This window comes from Mirounga angustirostris, unplaced genomic scaffold, assembly GCF_029215605.1.
Source record: "Mirounga angustirostris isolate CCGP_5_RB_7025 unplaced genomic scaffold, mMirAng1.0.hap1 SCAF_5, whole genome shotgun sequence".
Taxonomy (NCBI): Eukaryota; Metazoa; Chordata; class Mammalia; order Carnivora; family Phocidae; genus Mirounga; species Mirounga angustirostris.
Genome location: NW_026991713.1, coordinates 25,519,579 through 25,546,909, shown reverse-complemented (window position 1 = coordinate 25,546,909; position 27,331 = coordinate 25,519,579). Strand labels below are relative to the sequence as shown.

General features: G+C 35.5%; 1 protein-coding gene across 3 annotated transcripts in view; it reads right to left on the bottom strand.

Annotated features, from left to right (window-relative positions):
- Positions 1-526: 526 nt before the first annotated feature.
- The window catches only part of NR2C1 (nuclear receptor subfamily 2 group C member 1), a 45,840-nt gene continuing 19,035 nt past the window's right edge, over positions 527-27,331 (bottom strand). The window contains exons 7-14 of one of the 3 annotated variants that reach the window (XM_045872835.3): positions 27,168-27,258; positions 22,665-22,849; positions 20,707-20,872; positions 14,647-14,768; positions 8,833-8,972; positions 7,332-7,469; positions 5,307-5,412; positions 527-2,412 (exon numbers count right to left, since the gene is read on the bottom strand). In XM_045872835.3, the coding sequence (XP_045728791.1) occupies positions 2,238-2,412; positions 5,307-5,412; positions 7,332-7,469; positions 8,833-8,972; positions 14,647-14,768; positions 20,707-20,872; positions 22,665-22,849; positions 27,168-27,258 (1,123 nt within the window). In that variant the 3' untranslated portion in view covers positions 527-2,237. Of the gene's footprint in view, positions 2,413-5,306; positions 5,413-7,331; positions 7,470-7,506; positions 7,667-8,832; positions 8,973-14,646; positions 14,769-20,706; positions 20,873-22,664; positions 22,850-27,167; positions 27,259-27,331 lie in introns of those variants that run through there. The other 2 variants (XM_045872839.3, XM_064590778.1) reach the window with 2 other exon arrangements.

Below are 27,331 nucleotides of genomic sequence, written 5' to 3'. Positions count from 1 at the left end.
AGGAAAAGGTAATTCAATGATTTTGTACACAGACTTGCAACCAATTTTTTTTTTTTTTAAATGTCCCAAGCATCATCTCGGAATATGAGTACCAGTTCTTCCAAGTACTAAGCATCTTTTCTGAGGATACTGGCCTTTCTCACTGAACTGCCTTTTGCAGGCACTCAGAATAGAGCTTCCTTCGTTCTGGCTCTGCTAATAAGTCAGTTAGTCTTTATCGCATTTTGTTTTCCAAGAATTTACTGAATTCTCTTATCCTTTGATTTCTTGTTTCCTGTCTTATTTATCATTGTGTGGTTACACCTTACTGCTATTTTACTGAAATTTCAGGAGAGAGAAAATAGTCAATCTGCAGTTTTAGAAGAAATTCTTCAAAGCGAATTGGAAATAGTCCTAAAATATTGGATATGGAAATGTTTTCCATGCATTTCCCTTCCTAGTTAATAAATCCTGTTAGAAATTTCTTAACAATAGAACAAATGGATGACAAACACTGAACAAACAGGACTCTGAAGTCAAATAAATGGACATTTTTAATGTAGTTCACATTTTAATATAGTTTTAAAAACACTTCCAAATATAACTACAAATTTAATCAGGACAAATACCTGAAAGGAACATGTATCTTAATTAACCATTAGTACATTATTTTAAAGAATTATTTTCCTGAATCCTTGGCTTACTTCATTGGGTTTATAAAGATATAAACCTACTGATTTTTCCATATGAATTATTTTGTACTAAATGTAGTTTTTCCTAGTTGATAATTATAAATAAACCTGTTGATAAAAATCACATTTTAAATAGGGAAAAAAGTTTCCCTTAATAAGTTGGTAAAGACTGTAAGTTGATACTTTTAAACTTCTGATTTACTATAAAGTAGCAATTTGTAAAATCCACACCCTCCCCTAAATTCAGTTTTTCTATTGCAAAAATCTTTATAAAAAATGTACTCTGAGTGCAATAAAATCTCCATATTTGTTTTTTTTTTTAAATCAACACACAGACATACCAAAATAATTCATCATGACAATCAGAGCAAAGAAAGATTTAACAGTCTCAGTTTTGCTAAGGAAAACATTACTGTGGAAGGCATCCAAGGAGTCTAAAATGGTTTTGCTGTGGCAACAAGGCTTCAGGCTGATGCTCATACTACTGTTAAAACAGCTTTCCCCCCTTTAGAGTGAAATATCAGTGCATATTCCTTTACATATTAAAAAAACTTAAATTTTTAAAAATTATCAATCTGCTTTAAAATAATTGTTTAACTCACCTTGAAAACACAGATTGGCTATGATAAATCCATTATTTAACAAACTGGGTATTTCTAATGACCTAAAAGAAAAGGGCTAAAACTCACTGAAGGTCAGGATGTTCTAATTCAGGTCCGAAAAGAGGGAGAGAAGTCCAATGCTTTTTGTGGAATGGAAGAGCAACAATTTTAATGTCTATTTTAAAATACTGAAACATTTTGGGCTCAGTCTCTACTACTTTTAAAACACAGCAGTAAACCAAAAATATTAAAACATGAACCCTATCTCATTCTCAAAAACAATTTTCTGCTACATACATAAATAAAAAGTGCTTATAACTAATAATATACAACACTAAAAAAAGTCTTGAGATCATGTAGGCTTATGTCTCATTGCCAGCAATGAGACTGGTATATGCTAGGGTGCCGTAATATTTACAAAAGACAAAAAATATATATATATTTAATTAATATTTCCTATGGTTCTAATGTTATCATCATACCATTAAGCATAAAATAATCTTTTACATGGTAATTAAAACAAACAGATTATATTATGGAAGAGTAAACTGCAAGGAAATCCTCCTTAGGGATTTCTGAAGATTAAATGTTTATACTAGTTCATAATGAAAACATGAATAGAACACAATTCTGGAAAAAAAAAAGACTAATTTATTTGTTTTATAAGATAAAATATAATACGTGATCTTAGTTTAGATGCCAAGAAGTGATAGCTTAGGGTGTCATCTTAACCAAGAATAAATTCATAGTATTTCTTAGTCACTTAAGACAGGAAGGGAAATTCTAATTCCTGCCACCTGCCCAGTCACTTCAAAAATTCTTAAGAAGTTAAAATAAAAACACCCTGGGTTTTTGGTTACTCTTTAAAGTCTAAATTTCCTGATACCCTGGAAGCAATGAGTTCAATTTGGTGTCTTCTTGTGTTCTGGGAAACAACAATAAGTTTATACTGACATCTCAGCCTTCAGATGCTGTGACCGATTATTTGTGAGTTATAATCTGCAGGCTCCATTTTTAAAATATGTGGGATGACACTATCAATTCGTACATTGCCAATGAGACCTTTGAAAAACAATTCTTCAGTGATGGTAGCATTCATCAATCTCAAAGCAGGCAATCTGAGTAGCAGTCTGGACAACCTAAAAAGGGGAAGGAAAAACAAGGGTGTAAATCCAAAAGAGATTTAGTAGAAAAATAGAGGAGTAATTTCTGCATGTATATTGGTTGTGGTCTAATTTAATAAAGATCTAATTTTAAAAAGTTAAAAAATAAAAACTTAAGTATTCTCAAGCCTTAGAGGGTATGACAATCATCTGGATATAAATGCAGTCCAACAGACTTGATAGGAAAGCTTTGCTCTTAACTACTATACTGTGTTGCCTCCACTTGGCTGAATGGACCATGGAACTAATAAGTTATTTATTTTAAAAAATATTTATTTATTTTAGAGAGAGCACATGTGCACACACGAGCACTGCGGGGGAGCGGGGAGAGAGGGAGAGAGAGAGAGAAAGAGAGAGAGAATCTCAAGTAGACTCCCCACTGAGCTTGGAGCCCGACACGGGCCCATCCCACGACCCTGAGGGTCATGACCTGAGCTGAAATCAAGAGTTGGACGCTCAACCAACTGAGCCACCCAGGCGCTCCACCATGGAACTAAGTTATTAAAGCACAGATCAAATTATACATTTAAGAATGGCTTAGAGATTCAGTTGAGGTTGTAAGAACAGCAATGTTCTGTGTTATCAGGACACATGGGGCTCAGTGGTAATCAAAAAACAAATGGAAATGGTAAAACAGGCAATAGTTATTACTGGAAAGACTGGGGAAGAGCATAGAATATGGAATCAAGACCACTGGGTTCAAATCTTGATTCAACTACCCCTCCACCTATGTGAACGCGTGTTAGCTACTTACTCCTGGTCTCTCTGTGTTGTGGTAAAGATTAATGAAATGATTCCTGCCAGTTTCTGTGCTACTGAGGATCTTAAAGGCAAAACCATACTTTGCATAAGGTATAAGCTGAAAACTCCTATCCAAAGTTAATTTATTATATTATTATTATTTTTCTAAAAGATTTTATTTATTTATTTGACAGAGAAAGACAGCGAGAGAGGGAACACAAGCAGGGGTAGTGGGAGAAGGAGAAGCAGGCTTCCTGCCGAGCAGGGAGCCCAATGCGGGGCTTGATCCCAGAACCCTGGGATCATGACCTGAGCCAAAGGCAGATGCTTAACGACTGAGCCACCCAGGTGCCCCCAAAGTTAATTTATTATTTTTAAATAAATCAAAATATAAGAAACTGAGAGAGTTCAGAGATCAATCAAAGCACCTGGAACCTACTGGAACAGAGGTCAGCCAACAGCTATATGCCAAGAAGGAGGAAAAATTTAAATACTATATTTGTTTGTACAATGAGGTATAAAACAATTTTAGAGACTTTAAAAAATTGAGAACAATCATAACAAAACCACCCCCAACAAAAAAAACCAACTTTCTGAAAAGCTTGGGTATGTGTATCCCTCTTGTATTCTAAGGCCTTGCACTCTAACATTTGTGACCAATCGAAAACAGGATTAAGTCACCTTTTTTTTTTTTTTTTAAGATCTTATTTATTCATTTGTCAGAGAGAGAGAGCGCACAGGCAGGGGGAGCGTCAGGCAGAGGGAGAAGGATCCCTGCTGAGCAAGCAGCTCGATGTGGGACTCGATCCCAGAACCTTGGGATCATGACTTGAGCCGAAGGCAGATGCTTAATCGAACGACTGAGCCTCCCAGGCATCCCTAGTCACATTCCTATACCCACTAGTCTCCTCTTCAAATTACCCAGTTCCTATTTGTTACCACGTGAGCTGCAGGAATAAAACTGGTAGGAAGCAGGGTAGGAAAACTGGTTAGATAAACTAAAGGTGATTTTTATGATGGAACTGGCTTATAAATCTATTATTTATTATCTGTAAATAATTATTTTATGTAAAACATTCTTTTATTAGTACAAAGCATGTTAATTTAATAATCTTAGTAAACATCTATATAGTCCTTATTATATATTATATTACATATATGTTACACTATATGCAATATGATATACTATACAATAGGCAGTGTTCTAAGCTATTTACATATATCAACTGATTTAATCATTATACTAATTGTGGGTACTATTATCTACATTTTACAGAGAAAGAAACTGAAACACAGAAGTTGAGTAACTTGCCCACAGTCATATAGCTAGTAAGTGATGGGGTCAGGAGTAGAGCCGTGGTATTCTGGCTCTGCCAGCCACGTGCTAGCAGAACTACTCTCCAATACTGTTCCTCTTCAAAAACTGAGTTGGATCTTATTAAAAAAAAATTTCTTTTCAAGGGATATTGGCAAGAAATATCTTGGTAGAAATATCATAAACCAAATTCCTAATTATTTATAAAATAGTCAGATGGTGTTTTTATTCATTCATTCCTGTTTCTTCCCTTTCACTAATAAAATCCTTTATTTGGGGCTCCTGGGTGGCTCAGTCGTTAAGCGTCTGCCTTCGGCTCAGGTCATGATCCCAGGGTCCTGGGATCGAGCCCCACATCGGGCTCCCTGCTCCGCGGGAAGCCTGCTTCTCCCTCTCCCACTCCCCCTGCTTGTGTTCCCTCTCTCGCTGTGTGTGTGTGTCTCTCTCTCTGTCAAATAAACAAATAAAGTCTTTAAAAAAATACAATAAAATCCTTTATTTCATCTGAAGAAAATAGTTTGGGCACTAGAGCCAGACAACCTGAGCTCACAGGCAGGCCCTGCCATCTGTGTGTGACCCTGAGCAAGTTATTTAACCTTTCTGCTCAAGTCTTCTTCTATAAATTGTAAGAAATGCATGAAATACTACCTGTAAATCACTTGCACCAATGCACTACTGCTTTTAATAGGATTAGCTATTTCAAAGGTCCATGCTGACTAAAACACTGATATACTCTTGGAAGGGAAAATAATGAAATAGATTCATAAAAAATTTTAAGATGGATTTAATTAAATAGTATTTAACTTTTAGATACCTGTAGGTGTCATCTGGATATGTTTTGGTTATATAATCTTGGAATTCCACATATGCCTTTTCCTGAAATTTCTCAATTTGTTCCATGTTTTCTAGGCCTGGATGATCTGAAACATTAAAGAATATATTGTTACCCTAGTTCTGAATGTTCATTTAATAAGACACAGAGAGATGAGATAGAAGGGGGTGGGAAGAACAGTTCAGTCAAAAAAAAAAAAAAAAAAAAAGCGCTATCCTATGCGTGGTTCTCTCACTCCACAAATGTATTTAGTAACCCACCTACTAAATGCCAGACACTCTACTTTAAGCCCTTTAAAAAATTTATTTAAAAAATATTTTATTTATTTATTTGAGAGGGAAAGAGAGAGAGTATGAGTGGGGGGGGGGAAGGGCAGAGGGAGAGGGAGAAACAGACTTCTAGCTGAGCAGGGAGCCCCATGTGGGGCTCAATCCCAGGACCCCGGGGATCATGACTGGAGCTGAAGGCAAACACTCAACCAACTGAGCCACCCAGGTGCCCCTGTACTTTAACCCTCATAATGATTTTGTCTCATATACATATTCTAAAATGTAAATAAATGAGATCACTGGTTTCTACTAAAATAGTTTTCTCTATTCCAAAAGTCATGGAAGGGAGTTTGATCATTTTGCTTCAACAGGAACAAAAAATAAAATGACTTAGCTTAGTTAAAAAAGCATTTTTAATCCAATGAAATACCTGCAGATTATATTCTACACTACTTTTTTCATAAGAACCTTCCCATCATTGTTGGGTAAAAAGATACTTCTGAAATTATCAAAGAATGGACAGTATCTCTATAAGAAAAACTGTAACACAGAAACACAAAGTAATCTATATAAACATTTCAATAGTCACTACAAAATTTCACAAAAATGGGAATATTAAGAGAACTTCAATAAAATTATGCCTAACTTAGGCAATATTGAAAAACATGGAAAGCTCTGCTCTGACTAAAGAGAATAAAAAATAAATAGAAAATATTGGGAATACTTAATAAAATTATACTAAATCAAATCTATGTTCTTTCAATTTTAAGGTAAATGAAGGTGGCAAACTGGTTGTGATTAAAATGGAAATACATGTTATTAACTTACGTGAAACTCTTAAGAAACAGGAAAAAAAGCTTTAAGTGTCATATTAGTATCACTGAGTTTAAGAAGCAGGTTTCCTCATATAATTTTATTATGATGCACAGGAATAGACACACCAAAATAAAAAATACAGGGTCTAAGAGAATAGTCAATTTTTCTTATTCATAAATTGATCATTGAGCTGTCATTTTACTGTATGTGAAAGCTAGAAACTGGCAGGAAAATAAGAGACATTTTTCTATTTGTTGGTAACTCTACTAAGATGTTTAGAAGTTTAACCCATTAACAAACCAATACTCACCTTTCATTTGCCTTCTCATCATGCCTACCAAAATATGCCTAAGAATTCAAATATTGATGTGAACATAATTATGTCATTTCAATGATTTCTTCAACTTTCCTTTTCATACCTAGATCAATGTCTAATATCCATAAAATTCACTGATTTAAAGTGTGTAATTCAATAGTTTTTCGTAGATTCAGAGCTGTGCAACCATCATTACAATTGAATTTTAGAACATTTTTGTCATCCCAAGAGAAATTCTGTGCCCATTGGCAATCACCTCCCATGCTCCCCCTCCTTAGTCCCTGGTAGCCACTAATCTAGTTTATGTCTCTACAGACTTGCCTATTCCAGACATTTCATATAAATGGAATCATATAAAATGTGGTCTTTTGTGACTGGCTTCTTTCACTTAGTGTACTGTTTTCAACCACGATGTAGCATGTATCAGAATTTCATTCCTTTTTATGGCTGATACCCCACCGTCTGTAGATATTACATCTGGTTTATTCATTTATTGATGGACACTTGGGCTGTCTCCACTTTCAGTGCATCCTTTCACATTCCCACCAGCAATGTATGAGATTCCCCCAATATTGTGTTTTAAATAAGAAAGAAATGTTTATGTACCTGGACTGAAGAGTACTATTGCCTTCAGGTAGGCATATTCATATCCATCAATGCAGAGTTTAACCATGCTGTTACAGAACTCCTGTAGTTTAAAGATGTGCTCCATCAATAATTTTCTTCTTTCTGTTGACATTTTATCTTTAATTAAAAACAAACAAACGAAAGCTTCTAGTTTTTGGCTAAAATGTATGACTATTTTTACTCAATATATTTCCTTCTCACTAATTTCTAGCTTTGAATATAACCAAGCTGTAAATGTTTAAAATTCATTATCTCTGCAAGTGAAGATGAAACTTGTGATCTTCAGACATTCCTCATTCAAGGAAAAAAACAAGCTGTTAGAAAAAAAAAACAAAAACCCCAAGAAATTTAGTGTTTCAAGATATATCTTTGAGAAGGTAAGCTGTAAGGATAACCTGAAAAACTAGCCTACAGAAGACTCAAATTTTGGTAACAAGATTTTATTTAAGCTTGTAATTGGTTGAAAAAAATGAGCAAAAGCACCTAGATTTTTGAAGTTCCCAACACTATTAAAATAAAAATACTTAGCAAAAAAACACTGCCAAGACCAAAGAAAAGTTGAGTATAATAAAGTTTTATAATAACTTTTAAAATTTATTGTGTTTATGTTTAAAACACATCTGACTAGTCAACCACAGCTTTAATGAAGTAGGCTATATATAACCCATTACAAATTCATGCGAAATGAATCAAGACCAGGAGTCCATAAATAAGATGGAATGTAGTGCTACCTTCTAGCAGATCTACTGCTGATGACATTTTAAGGTGATTTTTCTGCCTCAAACAGGAAGTGGAAGCAGATGATTTAAAAATAACGCAAAACAATGAGAAATGGGACATGCTAAGGAAATAAAACATGATTCCCAATTTGTAAATTATTCCTAAATTCAAAAAGCAGTTCCTCCCATGCTCCTGGTTAGTCACAAGCCAATTTAAAATTAAACATTTATAAATCAATGACCGCCTGTGTCCTCAATTAAAGCCGTAATGACCACGGCATCAAGAAAAGGAAAAAAGTAAAGATTGCTCTGTTTAAGTGAAAGAATATATCCCAATGAACTGATTAAAAACAAAAACAAAAACAACCCAGCCTATGCTGGGATGCAAAGGACTATAATTAAAAAAAGTCAGTTTGAAAATTGGTGAGGAGTATACATTTAAAAATATCTGGTCACCTCTATGTAAGCTAATCCCTGGATCCTTTGGTATCTATGTCCAAATATGCAAAACTTCACAGGGCCTACTCAGAAGCTGCCTGCCAGAGTTAAATATAATTGTTTCAATTTTGTTATGCTCTCATTTGAAAATATTTTTGGGTGATTAATGGGTGAATTTATCAAAATGTAAAAGTTATCTCTAGTAAAAAGGATGCTGGTATCTTAAACATTAATCAACTATCTAACTTTAATGATAACATAGTTTATAAAATTGACACCCTCTCTTATATCCTGGAAAAAGAAATAAATAAGATGCTCCTTACCCTGTTGAAGGCTACTGTGAAGACAATTGACAAATGTTGCTAATATAGTTGCCACATTCATCACTTGCCAACACTGGGCAAGACCAAGAGTAAAAAGTTCATTCCAATAAGCTTTCACCAATGATATGCTATTTTCTTGCCTATTAAAATGAAACACAACAAACATGTATCAGATATTAACATGTATTTTATAAACTTTACAACTTTTTAAAAAAAATTTATTTATTTATTTGAGAGAGAGAGCACGAGCAGGGGGAGGGACAAAGGGAGAGGGAGAAGCAGACTCCCTGCTGAGCAGGGGCTGGATCCCAGGACCTTGAGATTATGACCTGAGCCGGAGGCAGATGCTTAACAAACTAGGTCACTTAGGCATCCCGAAACGGTTTATTAAGCATGTTTCAGATGGGATATTAGTATCCCTATAAATGAGATACTGTGGATTTTGCTAGGAGAAATGAAAATAAGAATGGTCCCTTCCTGAACTTCTGAATAAGAAATCTCCAGAGCATGAGAGAGTAGAAAAAATATTAGAAGTCAGCCACAGTTTTAAAAACTAGATCATCCACTGATTATCCATTTGAAATCTGGCTAATAAGCTTCCCAGGTCTCAGCTGCCTAGCTATATAAAATGAAGAGAAACTATACGTCCTATTCCCTGCTCTCATTATTATGAGATGTAAATATAAGAATTATGTGAATAAGGGATGACATATAGTATATGCCAGGCACTATTCAAGGTACTGGAGAAACAGCAATTAACAGGATGGATTAAGTCTGCCTCCATGAAACAGAAGGTAAACATACAAAAATACCATTTCAAATATTTTATATATTATATACACATGTATATGGTTATATATACATTAGGTTTCTCTCAGGTAAGAAAAATTCTACATTACTATAAAGCAGGATTATGCATTAAAAAACGGTGGGGAGGGGGGTGTTCAGGTAAGGTGGCTAGAAAAGGCCAGCCTGAGGGGCTGACATCTGAGTAGAGAAAGATGGGAAAGAACTTAAAAAACAAAAAGATCTAGGGTATTGCCAATTTCTTATGGCAATTAAAATCTATTTGAAAGTGAAGTTTAAATGAAAAGAAAATCATATTTTCAAATCTCCATATAAAAAATGATGTAAAATTTATATCTTAAAATCAAAGAAAATAAAAGAGACCAAGATAATATTTTCATGTATCAGAAAAGACAGCTAAAATCCAGAATCGAGGATGGTGTGAGGAAATAAGCATTCATTCTCACGTAAGCATTGCTGAGGTGTTAACTGGCTCAACATCTTTTTGGAGGACAATTTAATAGTACCTCTCTATAAAAAAACTAGAACATACACCCTCTGAGACTTAGCTATTCCACACTTGATCTTAGCCAAAAGGCCGAGAAGCGATGAGACTTAGCTATTCCACTTGTAAGAACCTATTTTATAGAAATACACAAAGTAGGCAAATTATACATACAATGCTACAGTGCTTATTGTAGCACTGGATAGAATAACAAAGAAAATTAGCAAGAACCCAAATGTCTACTAATAAAGAATGAGTAAATCAATAAGAGATCCTGTAAAAGAGAATACTAGGCAACCATTCAGGAGAACAGGGTAAACTGACATTTGCAGACATAGGAAGAGACCCATCTTATAAGTATAAAAAGAAAGGCAAAGAATAGGATATGCAAGTGTGTAATGGATTGTTAAAATATGGCACTGAAAAGGTCTGTTAGGACACCAAACTGTTAATTAGTGGGGTTAGTTACCTCTGGAGAATGAAGTTTTACTTTATATTTCTATACTTCAGTGTTACTTTAAAATTTTATAAACAGGAGGAAAAGGTTAAAAGCAAACATGATGGGAAAGTTCACAGTAATTCAGTTTTCACCTTAACCTCTGAGTCCGAAGTTTTAAAGAGGAAACAGCTAACCAAGGTAATTAGTGGACACAGGATAGGAAAATGAACAGAACCAACTGACAAAAAAAAAAAAAAAAAAAAAAATCAAAGCTCTTTCTGGCCTGTGTTATACCTAGTAGGATGAAAGTACTTTGACATTGTTGTGGGAGACTCAGAGAAAAGATTGAGTAACCGTGCAGAGGATGAGGGACACCAAAATTGTTATGAGTACCCTAAAGGAAAAATGACGAAAAGTGGCAAATGAGGAATAAGCCACCAGATTACTTTGTTTCCAAAGGAAAAGTGAAAGAACTAAATATGGAGATTAATTGCAGAAAGATACATATATTTACATCTTCATCCAAAACAAAACCCCAAATATCCTTGTAGTATAGCTAGCTATGCTGTTCAAATGTTTTTAAAAAGTTCACTAGGAAAGGAAAACAGCAAGTCCTTTTTAAAGAGAAGGTTCCTAAGAGAATGAAGGAAAATGAGCATTGATAATCTAGTTTGCAGTAGCACTGGATTAGATAATTTACATTCATTATCTCCGCTAAGTAGCCTCGCCAGCAAGAAAGCATTTCTGCTCTTAAATTATAGATGTAGAAATAGAGCCTAGTTAAGTAGCAAAGCTAGGAGATGAACAAATCCAGAATTTGAACCCAGGTGTTCAAAATCTATGCTTTTGTATAACTCATTAAAATTTTAGCAAGTAAAATGCTAAAGTCAAATTTCTCAGTAGAGACTCCCCTTTACAGCTAGTATTTTGTGACAGTAAGGGCATGTTTGCTATCAACTTTTTTCTGTGAAAAACAAATAACTATTGTAATCACATTATACTACCTATTTTCTAAACATCTTTCCTTTGAAAAGCAAAAGGAGCTGGATGGGGTAGCTAAAGTATCAGTCAGGTACACTGAAACAATGCCAGTGTTAATTAATAGAGGCATTAGGTTGCATAACGGTAAATATGTCAACTTCTTTTACAAATAGGTATAGGTATTTTTCTCTAACTAGTCTTCTATATTGTTAAGTTCATTAAAATATGTACATAGTACTCAGAATTAGAGATCAGATCATTGTTTATACTATTTATTTTGATAAAATAAGACTTCCAAAGTCATGTATACGTGGGGATAACCTAACCATTTGTCTTCCACGCAAATAAACCCAAGGCATTATACTTTACCTAGCAGCATGTGTTTGAAAGGAAAGCATGGTCCTTAGGGAAAAGTTGTCAGTGATACGGCAATAAAGCTGGTTTTATTTTTATTTTTAAAAATTTTTTAAAAAGATTTTATTTATTTGACAGAGAGCACAAGCAGGGGGAGTGGCAGGCAGAGGGAGAGGGGGAAGCAGGCTCACCACAGAGCAGGGGGAGCCCAATGTGAGACTCGATCCCAGGACCCCGGGATCATGACCCGAGCCAAAGGCAGTCACCCAACGAACTGAGCCACCCAGGTGCCCAATAAAGCTGGTTTTAAACCCGCATCTATAGTAAAACATTACTTTGTTTCAGTGGGATTTTAAAAGATTCAACTTTCAGACTTAGCATCTATGGAAGGTTTCTTAAATTACTCAAAAAATAAAGTCTCCTGTAGCAAATAGTGGTGGTTTAGAACTTTGGGTTATATTACGAGAATCCAGGTAGAGAAGACTGCTGACAAATCATGCCAAGTGCCTGTAACTGAACTTACTACTGTGTAATCACCTAAATTACACAGGTAGAAGTGAAAAACAACTGAATTCCTATAAGTTTTGAAACTACAAATCTTTTTTTTTTTTTTTTAAAGATTTTATTTATTTATTTGACAGAGACAGAGATAGTGAGAGCAGGAACAGAAGCAGCGGGAGTGGGAGAGGGAGAGCAGGCTTCCCACCGAGGAGGGAACCCGATGTGGGACTCGATCCCAGGACCCTGGGATCATGACCTGAGCCGAAGGCAGACGCTTAACGACTGAGCCACCCAGGCGCCCCGAAACTACAAATCTTAAACAGAAAAGTAAAATCCTTGTAAAATATAAAGGACTGTACAATAGACAGTATTAACCACCCACTGTTTGAAAGGTTCTTAAAGCTACTGTTCTCCATTTAATAAGTAATCAAAACAAACTCGACTTTTAGTAACTGATTAATGTTGCTTATCTGTTTCTCTCTGCAATATTAGGGCTTTGTTCCCAAGTTTTGGGTCTACGGATAAAAATGCAACCTATGTCAGTTTCTAGGAGACTCAGAATAGCTTTTATTACCACTCAACAGAATTTCCCATCATCAGTACTTAGTCCTCTTCCATCTGATTAACTAGAACTACAAACAACCTAGATGGCGACAGTGAGTTTATGTAGCGATTAATGGCCTCACATGCTACACCAATGGTTAATTCTGATTGCAAAGAATCCTGTGGCTGTTACATTAAAACCATTTTTCAGTACAGATCAGAGGGAAATGTGGCTGCCACTGTAAGACTGGATTATAACTGGAAACCTCAGGTTTTATTTTTGGTTTCTTTTTGGAAATGTTTCCATAGGATAATCACACTTAACAGAAGTACTTAAGATCAACAGTGCTATATAAATAATTCAAAGAGTTCAAAGCACTCCCTAAAAATCGTTTTTTTTTTGTTTTTTTTTTTTACTATAATAGTTGATAGCCTATTATGACAAATATCACCAGATTACTTTTCAACACAAAAGTACTCCAGTTACAAGCTTAGGGAACTAAGTAAACCTAACCCTTTAAAATAAACTGCTAATATGTAAATTTATATCATATTTTAATTCTTTGTTAAAAAAAGCAGACTGGAGAAATTCTGAAAACTAAATGTTATTTTGAGAGAAAGGGCTAACAATAGTTCTAAAGGTTAACCATTCTAAATTAGGCTTTCAATCTATGTAACTATATTAGTTAAGTATATGATTTAATGCATGGTATACCCAACACCAAATTATACTGGGGTTCTATGTGTGCCTTTTTTTTTTTTTTTTTTAAGGAGGCTCCATGGCCAGTGCAGAGCCCAACGTGGGGCTCAAACTCATGACCCTGAGCATCAAGACCTGAGCTGAGATCAAGAGCCCGACGCTTAACTGACTGAGCCACCCAGGTGCTCCATGTATGCTTTTAAAGTCATGACTGAGAAATTTCTTAATCATATTAAATACTCTGTAAGAATAAAGGATGGACAGTTATCATTCCTTTGGCAAATGGGAGAACAGAAGTATAGGATATGAAAGCACATTATTTATGAAATCATGTTGGTGAGTAGGGCCCTGTGACTAGAAAAATACTTTTATGACTATGGACTTAACTTTTTCCATAGTCTCTTTGCGTCTTCATACCAGTTACTTTAACACAATCTAAATAAATCTGGCAAACATCAGGTAATACAGATGTAATACAGATTACTGGTGTGTTTCTTGGTGGTAAGTATCTCCAAATTATCACTGTGGTACTATGGGGTCTACAGTATCTCCCCCTTCCCCACTTTTTGTAATCACAGATTGGAAAACAACTGTTTCTATTTTGAAACATTCACTGTATGCATGTTTCAGCTCCTTATGAACATGCCTGAGATGAACACTGAAAACAGTGGGGCTGGGAGGGAAACAACGGCCCAGGGCATACCTACAGCCTCCCTATCTTCAGGTCAAAGACAGCCTATTACAAATGCTGGCCATGATTTATCAGCTCCACTGCATATATTCCATTTGAATTATTAACTCAGTCAAATTATGAAACATGGATACCCTTCCTACATAAAAATAAGAAAATACTAACTGCCATAATTTGTCATATAAATAACAAAACTTTATAATGTTATACCATTTTTTCCCTTTAATACAAATCCATCCAAAATAAAAGTTCTTGCTTAGTGTACATTTGTGCGGTAAAATCACATTTATACTCAAGGACTTCAAAACACTTACCCTAGAGCCTGGAAGGAAGGAATCGAAAGTGCCCAGTGCATTGATAAGAACAGCAGTCTGGAGGCAGACTCCCCAATGTAGTGCACATTCAGGTACTCAGGCATAGGAGAAGGCATGGTGAGCTAGTGTGAACAGGGACTGAGGTAAATTATGACAGTTCTAAATGATACTTTCTTTGAAAAAGTTACATGTAAACATATCAAATAGGAGTTTGATATATTCACCAAAAGGCAAATCGTGAAATAATCCAAGTGACTGGATTTTACAGCTATAAATAGGATTTAGAATGAGTAGATCATAGTTGCTAACAAAGCAATATTTAGACAAGCAGGATCCCATTTAATAAATATCAGGTATGATATTCCCTGGTTGTGTTTTTAAGTTATTTCTGTCTTGGTCTAACAATGTGCTTTTTTTCCTTTCTTCTCTTCCTTTATCAATAATGGTATAGTTCAGTTTAAGGAGTAATCCTGTGTGTTAAATGTTCCATTCACGCAGGCTATGTGGAGTAACAAATTCAAATCTTACAGGGTCAGGAGAATAATGAGTGAAGTGGGCCTGCTGGTGCCATCTGGGAAGTGCATATTCCTTTATCTGGGACTCGAATTCCATATACTGAAAACATATGGCAATTTGGACTAAGGACTGCCTGCTCTATTTTTCAAAGAGCAGGTTCTGTGTGCAACTCCCTGTTTAATCTACAGGTAAAACAAAATGTGTCTGTGGCTATAATACTCACAGGCTGTCCGTTTGTACTCCTGACCTCAGGTAGTCACTTTAAGTGTGGGTCAACTGTTGAAAATAAATATCCCACATCAAAAGCATTTTTGAAAAGCTTGTTAAAGAGAACTTTCATTACTATAAATGAAATGTAATTTCATCTATAACCTAAATTTCTATCACTAAGGAAAATAACCTATGCTATAGAGTACTTTGTAGGCATTAAAATTAGTGAGATAAACTGAGATGTAATGGCATAGAAAAAAAATACCTCACAGACGTCTAAGTGGAAAAACTATGAAACAATGTGTAGATGACCTAATTTATGTTAAAGAGAAAGGGACAGAGAGAGAGAGTGTGTGTGTGTGTGTGTGTGTGTGTGTATAAAGGACAGAAGATCTATCACAGCAAGTTAACACTGGCTACCTCAGGGGTAGAGTAGGTGGATGTACCCGTATGTATTTTTCTGAGGAAAGGATAGCTTTAATCAGATTCTCAAAAGTGTCTATGATGCCTAACAGATCAAAAGGTTTTCATCAAAATGATACAAAAATTCTCCAGAAATGTTAGGTAAAAAATATTGCCTTTGTTCATTATTAGCCACAAATGGTTTATCTATTTATAAATGGTGCCACTAATAAAACAACAGAGAAATTAACAGTTGAAATTTCATGTATGAGAAAAATATATATATATATTTTAAAATATTTTATTTATTTATTTGAGAGGGAGAGAGAGAGTGAGCATGGGCGGGTTGAGGGGCAGAAGAAGCAGACACCCCACTGAGCAGGGAGCCAACGCGGGGTCTGATCCCGAGACTCAGGACTCTGGGATCATGACCTGAACCGAAGGCAGACGTTCAACCGACTGAGCCACCCACGTGCCCTGAGAAGAATATTTTTTATTTAAAAAAAAATTTTTTTTAAGATTTTATTTTTAAGTAATCTTTACATCCAACATGGGGCTCAAACTCACAACCCTGAGATTAAGTCACACACTCCACCAACTGGGCCAGCCAGTGGGCACCCTGAGAATATTTTTTAAATGCTTGAGAAATGTTTACTGGAGCAGCAAATTAAAATGCCACTATTTAAAGAGAATTCTTAAGAGAACTGTAGGCAAGCAGATATTAAACATCTTAAATGTAATTATCAGGATGCTACTGTTTCTATACGTAAGTATATAAAAAACAAACTGGGAACTATCATACCTTTTCAGAATTGCCCAAGGGGAGTAGAGGGGCGAAAAAGCCTGAAAGATCAGGGGAATTACCAGAGATTACTAGTTTTAGGGGGTTGGAGTAAGTAAGATGCAAAACAACAATTGTTAGTCACTTTTAAGAAAGTAAAATAGTTACAGTATTAAAAATTAGACATAAGGGCTAAAAGATACAGATGTACCCTCTTGACACAAGAGTGGTGGTAATGTTGAAAACTTTCTGTGCTTTAATCATAAAATTGAAATCATTTGCAATACATACTAGAGGAATTCATTATTTAAAAGACTGCCATGCATTGTATGGATGCATGTATTATAAAGAGAAGAAATATCTCATAATTTATCTGTTTTAATACTTAATTTTCTTAAACAAGATACACCTCTAGCATCATGAATCAGCCAGTACTGGCTTAAGAAACAAGAATTTATTCAACAAGTCTTTTAGATTGCAAAGACAAAGATTTCTTCCTCTATATAGAGAAGATGAGTTCCTACTAAAGATGTTAAAGAGCGTCCCAAAACTGCCTGTGGACTTTTAGGTTTATAAATTGAAATACACACATTTTAAAAATGATACACATTCAGTACATTGAGTTTTTTTTTTTTTTTTTTTTTTAAGTAGGCTTCATGGCCAGCATGGAACCCAACACAGGGTTAGAAATCATGACCATGAGATCAAGACCTGAGCTGAGATCAAGAGTTGGAGAGTTAACCGACTAAGCCACCCAGGTGCCCCAATATATTGGCTACCCATTTTAGAAGTTACTTGTCTACCATTACCTTTATAGCCCTTTCTGTAATTCTGACAATAAGCTAAATGACAGAACTTTAAAAAAGTCATTTGACTTGAGTTAGGAGATCTGAATTCTATTCCCAACATGTCATTAGTTGTGTGATCCTGGATTACACATTATAATTCAGCAAACACATCTTGAGATCTCTTTCTTTCTTTCTTTTTAAAGAAAATCCAACCCCCAATGTGGGGCTCAAATTCACAACCCAAAAATCAAGAGCTACCAACTGAGCCAGCCAGGTGCCCCAACTGAGATTTCACTGTAAGGTACTAAGCTAAGAGCTAAGGCTTCAATAGAAGAATAAAGGGAAACAGAATGAGCTACAGAAAGGGCTAAGAGGAGGTGACTGGGTGGCTCAGTCATTAAGTGTCTGCCTTTGGCTCAGGTCATGATCCCAGGGTTCTGGGATCGAGCCCCACATTGGGCTCCCTACTCAGCAGGAAGCCTGCTTCTCCCTCTCCCACTCCCCCTGCTTGTGTTCCCTCTCCTGCTCTCTTTGTCAAATAAATAAATAAATAAAATCTTTAAAAAAAAGAAAGGGCTAAGAAAGAGATGGCATTTCTGATAAATGATGGGCAACTGAATCAAAATGTGGAAGGTCCTAAAAGGTCATAAACTTTATCTCAACGAGCAATAGGAAGCTAATGAAGGCTTTTAGGTAGCAGAGTAACATAACTGGCCTGATTTTTTTTTTTAAGATTTTATTTATTTATTTGAGAGAGAGCGCACACACATGTGAAGAGGAGAGGAGGGGCAGAAGGAGAGGGCGAAGCAGGATTCCTGCTGAGCAGTGAGCCTGACTAGGGGCTCGATCCCAGGACTCTGGGATCATGACCTGAGCTGAAGGCAGACGCGTAACTGACTGAGCCACCCAGGCGTCCCATAACTGGGCTGATTTTTAACAAATACCACTCTGTTACCAGAGCACAGGACAAGATGAAGAGACTGGAAGCAAAGATATTACTCTAACCATTTAGGTAAGAAATTTTAAAAGGCCTTGAAATACGGTGATAAAAATGAAGAGGAAGGGAGAAATTCAAACAAAAGAATGGTTAGGATTCAATTAGGGAATGGAGGGGAGTGAAATATGGGGAGAATGATGATGACTCCCAAACATCAAACATGGTGACCAGAAGGACTATGGTTTTAATACTGAGATGATACATATGAGAGAACAGTTTTGGATATCACCTACCTCTGTCTCATATACTTATTCCTAAATGGGAATTCTATCCACTTTGATGATCTATGTAATCAAATTGCAAGAATCAAGAATAAAGTATATGAAATCACACCAAAAACTCCGAAATTTAATAAAAATATTTAATATTTCTATTGTCCTAGATTCTACAGAACCAAATTCCAAGATGTATTATTAGACTATTTCTCCTTTCTGTTTGGATTGCTTTGAACAAGACACTGAAAACCTCCAAATCTTTTTTCATTCACAAAATGACAGTAAAAACCAAACCTTCACAACCAACTGTGATTAAGACTCAAATGTAAGAATGTACACATGAAAGCATGCTGCAAACTACACTGTACATAAAAATGCAAGATAGGAACAAAATGCTATTTAGCTCAGTTAAGAAAGAACTAAGTTTTTGATTACAGATGTCAGGTTTTGAAACTCATGACTATAAAACCTCAATGAGAAAGCCAACTATGAAAGTACTAAGCTGGGAAGTGAGGGAAAAGTAAAACTCTTGATTTCACAAAGGCTGGAAATGTAAACAAGCATCAGAGAAAGAAGCTGTCTTTGTCAGGAGACCAAGAAACTTCACAGTGCTGATTCTGAGGACACCCAGAGAACAGCAGGTCGAAGACTGTATGGAAAAAAAACAATTCCAGAGATGGGAAAAAAGTTCTAATTTGCCTAACTCACCTGTCGATAACAAATATTTAAAAGAATCAAACATTTTGAGGACCAACATCAACAATTAAAAAAGGACTATTTCTATTTTCTATAGAAGTACTCTATACTTTTTCTTGCAATGGGTCCTCTTCCTACATGTCTTTTTCTTTCCTTCCCATTTAAATCTAAAGGTAGAAAATAAAAGTAAGACAACAAAAACATGTCTTTTATTTAGAATAAAAAGTGCAATTGGGAAAAATCAGTTTTGCCTTGTTCCACCCTTGTCCATAGCTCCTACCATAAATTTTAAGGATGACACTGATTATTCCCATTATCTTTTCTTACAGCCCCCATAAAAAATTTTCATGTACAGTACACATAAAACATTTCTAATTTTTTTCATATAGGTTTATCTTTGGCAAAATTTTATATGAAGATTGGTTTCACGGTCTATGTCAAATTACAGCAATTTACTAAGTCACTGAGCTTTCTCTGTGGCTACTTCTACCAAGTCAAATCTTACAAATATAAATTTTATTGTATGCAGTTTTAGCCAATGTTAGATTTGTGTTATTTGTACCAGTCACACAAACCGCTATTTGAGAACTGTTTATATTTTCATTAGAAACCCACGGAAATTTATAATCTACAATAAAGTTATACACAATTTCCATCAGGTATTCTAGGACTGCTGTGTATTGCTAACTGAAATCTCCTATATACTTTTAATCACTTTGCGTATGATTTGCTGATAGTACTCATAGCCGGCAGAGAAAAGATATAGAGTGGTTAAAATGGAGGGGTCAAAACATCAGAGTCTTAATGTAGGGCCTCAATGGTCAGTGTATCTATAGCCATAGTCCAAACATTATCTGAATGACAAAGTTATTTTCTAATATTCTGCATGTATTGTTTCCATCATAAATTAATGTATTTAGGGGAGCAAAAAAGAAACTACAAATGTACCTCCCCCAAAATGGTTAAAGTGTAAAAAGTTAAAAGCCAAAAGTTAAAATGTATTAAATAATTTTTACATTCTTAATACTGAGAGCTAGCTAATTAGGGGACTACGTAATAAATGGAGTTCTTTATAGTTACTATGGTAAGAATAACTGGGTCTCACATACTGGTTTATACCAAAGCATTGAACAAAACCGGTGTATACAAACATGATGTCAATCCTTAAGAGTTAACAACAACATCCAAAACTTATGTCTAAATGTTCTAAAAGCTAGCTTTTATAGACTTAAAACCACTAATCAATATTATAACCATGATTTATAAATAAATAGGATGCTTTATTGAGCCATTATTTAAATAGCCAGATGTGTATATTTCAGTTGCTATTTTGAATTCTATCAGGAATATTTCGGACTTTAAAAGCACAACAAATATACTCTGATTTCTGGAGGGAAGATTGAAATCAAAATGGATAACACAACATAAAAATTATATTAAAAAATATGGAAATACCCTGAAAGCTACATGTGAATCGCTGAGAAGAGGCCCCTCTTTTTCGATGTAATTTATGCTCGAGTCTCCAGCAATTAGGTGTACGCTTCCTTCCATGCCCTCTACTGAGCTCTGACAGGCTGTGCTCTCTCCAGGATTCAATGCTTTTGCAAGAGTGTCAAATGCCCTATTAGGAGACATCAGATGCTGTGAGCTTGGTCAATCTCCACAATAAAATAAAAACTCTACATAAAATTCTGGAATTAAGATTTAGGCCTAAAAAAATTATTGAGAATACAGAACTTTGATGTATCACTGATTACTCTATTTCATTGATATCTATACCTGTTTCCAAAAGCAACAAATTAAATTTGAATATGTATAGTATGAAAAGCTGTATTATATTAATGTATTATCAGAGAATTAAAGTCTTTAAAAAAAAATTTATGTAATTACCAGGAGGAAAAACCCTAAAATATGCTTTTACAAGTTATACATTTGATATTACAAGATAACAGACCATTTACTTTACATACAGAAGTTATTTAGAAAGAATAAGGGCAAGAACTTATGTCAACTTTACTGCATTCTACACAACACAGATTTTATTTAAAAATTCAGAAAATATTTTAAAACTTGTGTTAACACAGCTACATCTGTCAGAATTTGAGATTAGGATGGCAAATAATGAACTAATGTTGGCAAATAATGAACTAATTTTAGCAAATAATTATTTAAAATAGCTCCCCATATTTTTCAATGAGAGGCCTTTTAAAGAGTTACTTAAAATCTCATGTTCAACAAAGTACTTATTGAGACTCTTAAATGCAGTTTCCTCAACATTTAGATGATGAACAGTGTGAAAAAAAGCCTGAAGAGATCCAGTTTCTACATCCCATGTATTAATATAAAGAGAATGAAAAATAGAATTCTCACATAAGTTTCCCGAAGTGTAACTTAAAATTGTAGTTGATTCAATTAAGTGTTTTAAATCTATTTTCATCATTAAAAATTGGTGGGGAAAATGAACATGGCTGCCTGGGGTAAGACAAATGTTTAAATACACAGAAGATATGGGGTGGCTGGGTGATAGACACTGGGGAGGGTATGTCCTATGGTGAGTGCTGTGAATTGTGCAAGACTGTTGAATCACAGACCTGTACCTCTGAAACAAACAATACATGTTAAAAAAGAAGAAGAAGAAGAAGATAGGAGGGGAAGAATGAAGGAGGGGAAATCGGAGGGGGAGACGAACCATGAAAGATGATGGACTCTGAAAAACTGAGTGTTCTAGAGGGGAGGTGGGTGGGAGGATGGGTTAGTCTGGTGATGGGTATTAAAAACGGCACGTTCTGCATGGAGCACTGGGTGTTATATGCAAACAATGAATCATGGAATACTACATCAAAAACTAATGATGTAATGTACTGTGATTAACATAACATAATAAAAAAAAAGTATGGGGAAATCTAAAAAAAAAATAAATACACAGAAGATAAAATATCACCTTTAGCAAGAAAAAAATTCCTAAATTTTTTTTTTTTTTTAAAGATTTATTTATTCATTTATTTGACAGAGAGAGAGAGAAAGCGAGAGCAGGAACACAAGCAGGGGGAGTGGGAGAGCGAGAAGCAGGCTTCCTGCCGAGCAGGGAGCCCGATGCGGGGCTCGATCCCAGGACCCTGGGATCATGACCTGAGCCGAAGGCAGACGCTTAACGACTGAGCCACCCAGGCGCCCCAAAAAATTCCTAAATTTTATGACTACATTTCTAAGCTTATAATATTCATTTATTGCTCATTATTTAGAATGTAACCTGCTGAATAACATTTTACAATTCTTGAATGTGCTTTTTCAGTTAAAACTATGCTTTAGATTTTCTAAGTCTAACAGAAATACTTGTTTTCTGAAACTTCTGTAAATAGTATTCAACGTAAGAATATTGTAAGACATACTAATAAGATCAAAACAGACCTTACCTTGAAACATCACCATTCGTCTGCATTTCTTGATGAAATTCACACAAAGAGGTATCACCATTACTTAAGCTTTCAATCACAGACATTTCATTACTATTCTGAGAAAGATCTTTAGTTTTTCCAAGATTTGCTAATGATGTAACCACACTGGCCAATGTACTTAAATCTCCCTGACATGATTCAGCCTTTAAAAAAAAAAAAAAAGTATTAAAATCTGCAAATTGGAACAGAGAACTTTTTGTCTGAAATATCCAATTCTAGATTATGAAATGCCAAAATTAAAGTACTTCTAAGATAACTGAAGCCTAGAAAGTAAAATCAAAGAGCTCTGAGCTTTCAGAAACTTCCTGAGGAAAATATAAGTTTAAAAACATCAGGTACATTTCCTAGGAAATGTTTATACAAAAATTACATTAAACCAAAAACTGTACTTAATGACTAATCTAGTCACATCAACAATCCCTTCCTCTGTAAACGGATCTTAGATGATCTTTTAAGTTCTTTTAGAATTAAAATCCTGACAATTTCCAAAACTCACTATATGAACTATAAAGTTGTACAGAATGTATTAAAATTAGTATTACTGAGAAAAGAAAAAAAGGTAAATGTGTATTACTGAACAGAATTCTTAGAATGCCAACTTTTACCAGTCACTGGTATATGTTAAATACCAGGTGCTATGTAAATGAAAAATCTCATATTTAAGATAATGGTTTTTGTTTTTAAGATTTTATTTATTTGAGAGAGAGAGAGAGATTGAGAGAACGAGTGGAGGGAGGGTCAGAGGGAGAAGCAGACTCCCTGCAAAGCAGGGAGCCTGACACGGGACTTGATCCCAGGATCCTGGGATCATGACTTGAGCCGAAGGCAGATGCTTACGGACTGAGCCACCCATGCACCCAAGATAATGGGCTTTTGCTATATACTGCACATTTTCCCATTTGCCTTTAGTTTTTATTTTTGTTAATCATGTATATATTCTTTATACACTAATTAGCTATAATTATTTTGTGAAAAAGTATTCTCTCTCCTTAACTGTTTGACTACCCAGAAATATAATTTCTGTGGGAAAGGCAGATAGATGCTTGATTTTTCTTTATCAATTTTCAGAGCAATGAGTCAATGCCCTTAGCAACCTCTACTGGTAACAGGTGAGTTTTAAGTATCACTTTAAATTCATAGATTTTTATATATTTGATGTGTTTCAATGAATCATTCTTTTTTAAATACTCAAATTATTCCATTCTAACCTAATGAGAGTCCCTTCAATTGCCTTCTATGGCCAACTGACTGAATCCTTTAATGAAATTTAATTCTTCCTTTACGGTTTGTAGTGTTTTTAATCCTAAGAAAATACATGTTTCCTTGATGTTTCATGTTTTATCAATTCTTCAGTTTATGTGAAATTGGTGTTAATGAACAGAATGAAACAATTTTTGTGCTTCCTAAATTAATGAATGGTCCCAGAATCATTTACTGAGAAACCTACCAGTTGTGTGGAATTCTTACTTGGTTCCTACTAATACACGTATTTTATTTAATCCTCATAACAACCCTGTGAAATAGGAGTCATCATCCCTTTATTACTGACAAGAATCCATTGCCACTGCAGCAGCAAATGGTGGAGGCAAGACTGGGAAGTCAGGTCTGATGGGAAAGCCTGTGCTCTTAACCACTGTTCCAGGCTTCGTATACATGAGGAAAAGGAGTTAACACTTAAGTGTTTTAAATTCAACTAAAACTTAAACCTAGCTATTTGCTTCCATTTTCTAACATGCCTATCTAGCTAGATTAAACTTTTGCCAATGAGGACTCTTAGCAATGTGAAAAGACCTCATCTTGTGATTGTTAGTCAGAAACTTACACACAAGGTTATTATAATTCAATACAAAGACATATAGAAAAGTAGTGTCTGGGCAAATAATTTCTCAACAAAACTTAGTTGTCTTCCTTTCCTAAAGGAGTTAATATGTCAGTGCAATCGTAACTACCATCCTAACTTTGAATCACGTATATAAAGCGAAGCAAAATCTTCTAATTCCAAAATATATGGTAAAAGGTCAAATCTCCCCACTTAATGACAAAATGCTAACGCTCAACCTGTATGGTTGACACTCGTATTTGCCCTACTTTACAGATGAGGAAGGAAACTGAAGCACTGAGAGGTCAAATAACTTGCCCAAGGTTATACAGCTAGTAAGTGGCAGATGAAATTTGATTCCAGAGCTCAAGTATTAAGAGTGCCTTAAGAATACTGGGTATTTACCCCAAAGATACAAATGTAGGGATCCGAAGGGGTACGTGCACCCCAGTGTTTACAGCAGCAATGTCCACAATAGCCAAATGATGGAAAGAGCCCAGATGTCCATCGACAGATGAATGGATAAAGATGTGGTGTGTGTGTGTACACACACACACAATGGAATACTACACAGCCATCAAAAAACCCGAAATCTTGCCATTTGCAACGACGTGGCTGGAACTAGAGGGTATTATGCTAAGCAAAATGAGCCAATCAGAGAAAGACATGTATCATATGATCTCACTGATATGAGGAATTCTTAATCTCAGGAAACAAACCGAGGGTTGCTGGAGTGGTGGGGGGTGGGAGGGATGGGGTGGCTGGTGATAGACATTGGGGAGGGTATGTGCTATGGTGAGCGCTGTGAATTGTGTAAGACTGTTGAATCACAGACCTGTACCTCTGAAACAAATAATACATTATACGTTAAAAAAAAAGAGAGAGAGAGAAGATAGCAGGAAGGGAAAAATGAAGTGGGGGGAAATCGGAGGGGGAGACGAACCACGAGAGACCATGGACTCTGAGAAACAAACTGAGGATTTTAGAGGGGAGGGGGGGTGGGGGGATGGGTTAGCCTGGTGATGGGTATTAAGGAGGCACGTACTGAATGGAGCACTGGGTGTTATATGCAAACAATGAATCACGGAACACTACATCAAAAACTGATGATGTAATGTATGGTGACTACAACATAAAAAATAAAAAAGAGTGCCTTTAGAATATCAAACAAATGTATAATAAATCTGGCCATAAACTGGATGAATAATCTTATAGTTTATATAAAACCAGATCACATTACAGGCTGAGAGAAATACTAATCATAGGCTCCCTAAAATCTATTTCTAGATAAGAGTCTTCAGGAGAAATTTTTCTTTTTGTTCTCATAAGGGGTTTCTGAACACTGCAGAAATAAACCTTCTTTCCTTGAGACTCCTTGCTCAAAGAGGACTCCAACCTTTAAAAGAAACCAGATAACTCAGACACGTAATGAAAGCTCTTGCAATCCTATTCCTACTCTTGACTCAAGTCAATGTTTTGATTAAAAGGTATGCTAGGAATTTCTCTTCACCTGAAATATTTTAAGTATTTTGTTACTGTAAAATCTGTAGGGGAGCATAAAAGAAATATTAAGAATTTTGCACTTGGGGCACCTGGGTGGTGCAGTTGGTTAAGCGTCGGACTCTTGGTTTCGGCTCAGGTTATGATCTCAGGGTCATGGATCAAGCCCCCGTGCTCAGCATAGAGTCTGCTTGAGATTCTCTCTCCCTCTCCCTCCTGCTCATGCTCTCTCTCAAATAAATAAATAAATCTTAAAAAAAAAAAGGGAATTTTGCACTTAATATAAATTTCCATTTCTGAGGGCTTTTGAGATGAAAGAAACCTAGAAGACTTTTGTCTGTCACTTCCATTTTGAAGCTGTAATTGTCCTAGTGGAATAATGAACATTTCTACTGATAGTTATTCATATATGAGGACACACAAAATGGAAGCTATCCTGGTCACAAATCTTTTTTTTTTTTTTTTTTTAAAGATTTTATTTATTTATCTGAGACAGAGAGAATGAGAGAGACAGAGAGCACATGAGAGGGGGGAGGGTCAGAGGGAGAAGCAGGCTCCCTGCCGAGCAGGGAGCCCGATGTGGGACTCGATCCAGGGACTCCAGGATCACGACCTGAGCCGAAGGCAGTCGCTTAACCAACTGAGCCACCCAGGCGCCCCCTGGTCACAAATCTAAACCCAAGTCAGCAAGCACTTACAGGAAACACCTGTTAAGGAAACCTAACATACACCAATCGCAATCCGCAACTCCACTTTAACTAGCTCACCTTTCCCTAAGAAACAGGACCCACCAGCCTTACAAGGAGATCTTCCAGCTCCTAGCCAATAAGGCCATTTCCATATTGCTGCTTCTAATGTTCTCTAAAACTCACTCTTGCCCGAAATCCCTCAGCAAGAGTGCTCTCCTGATCTATGGATTGTTTTCCCTTGAATAAAGGCACAAATTTGTTACTAAATTGTTTTAGCTGCCATTTGACACTATCGAATAGTTGATCATTTATATTAAAAAAGAAAGCAGTTTGTAATAGGAATATTTAAGACCAGATCAATTAACCAAAGTAATTGCGGAGATTAAGAAAAGGAAAAAGAAATATTTAAAGCTTAAAAAAATTTAAGCTTTAAATTAATTGCACTAAACACACCTTATCTGGTGTCATCAGCACAGTTGACTCAGTTTTTATTCCAGACTGGTGAATATTCACAAACATTCCTGAATCTAACAGTCCTGCTGACCTGTAACAAACAAGTACAAATTTTAGCCTTAGTTTCACTGGGAAGAAAAACAAATGACCAGCTCTACTGTATG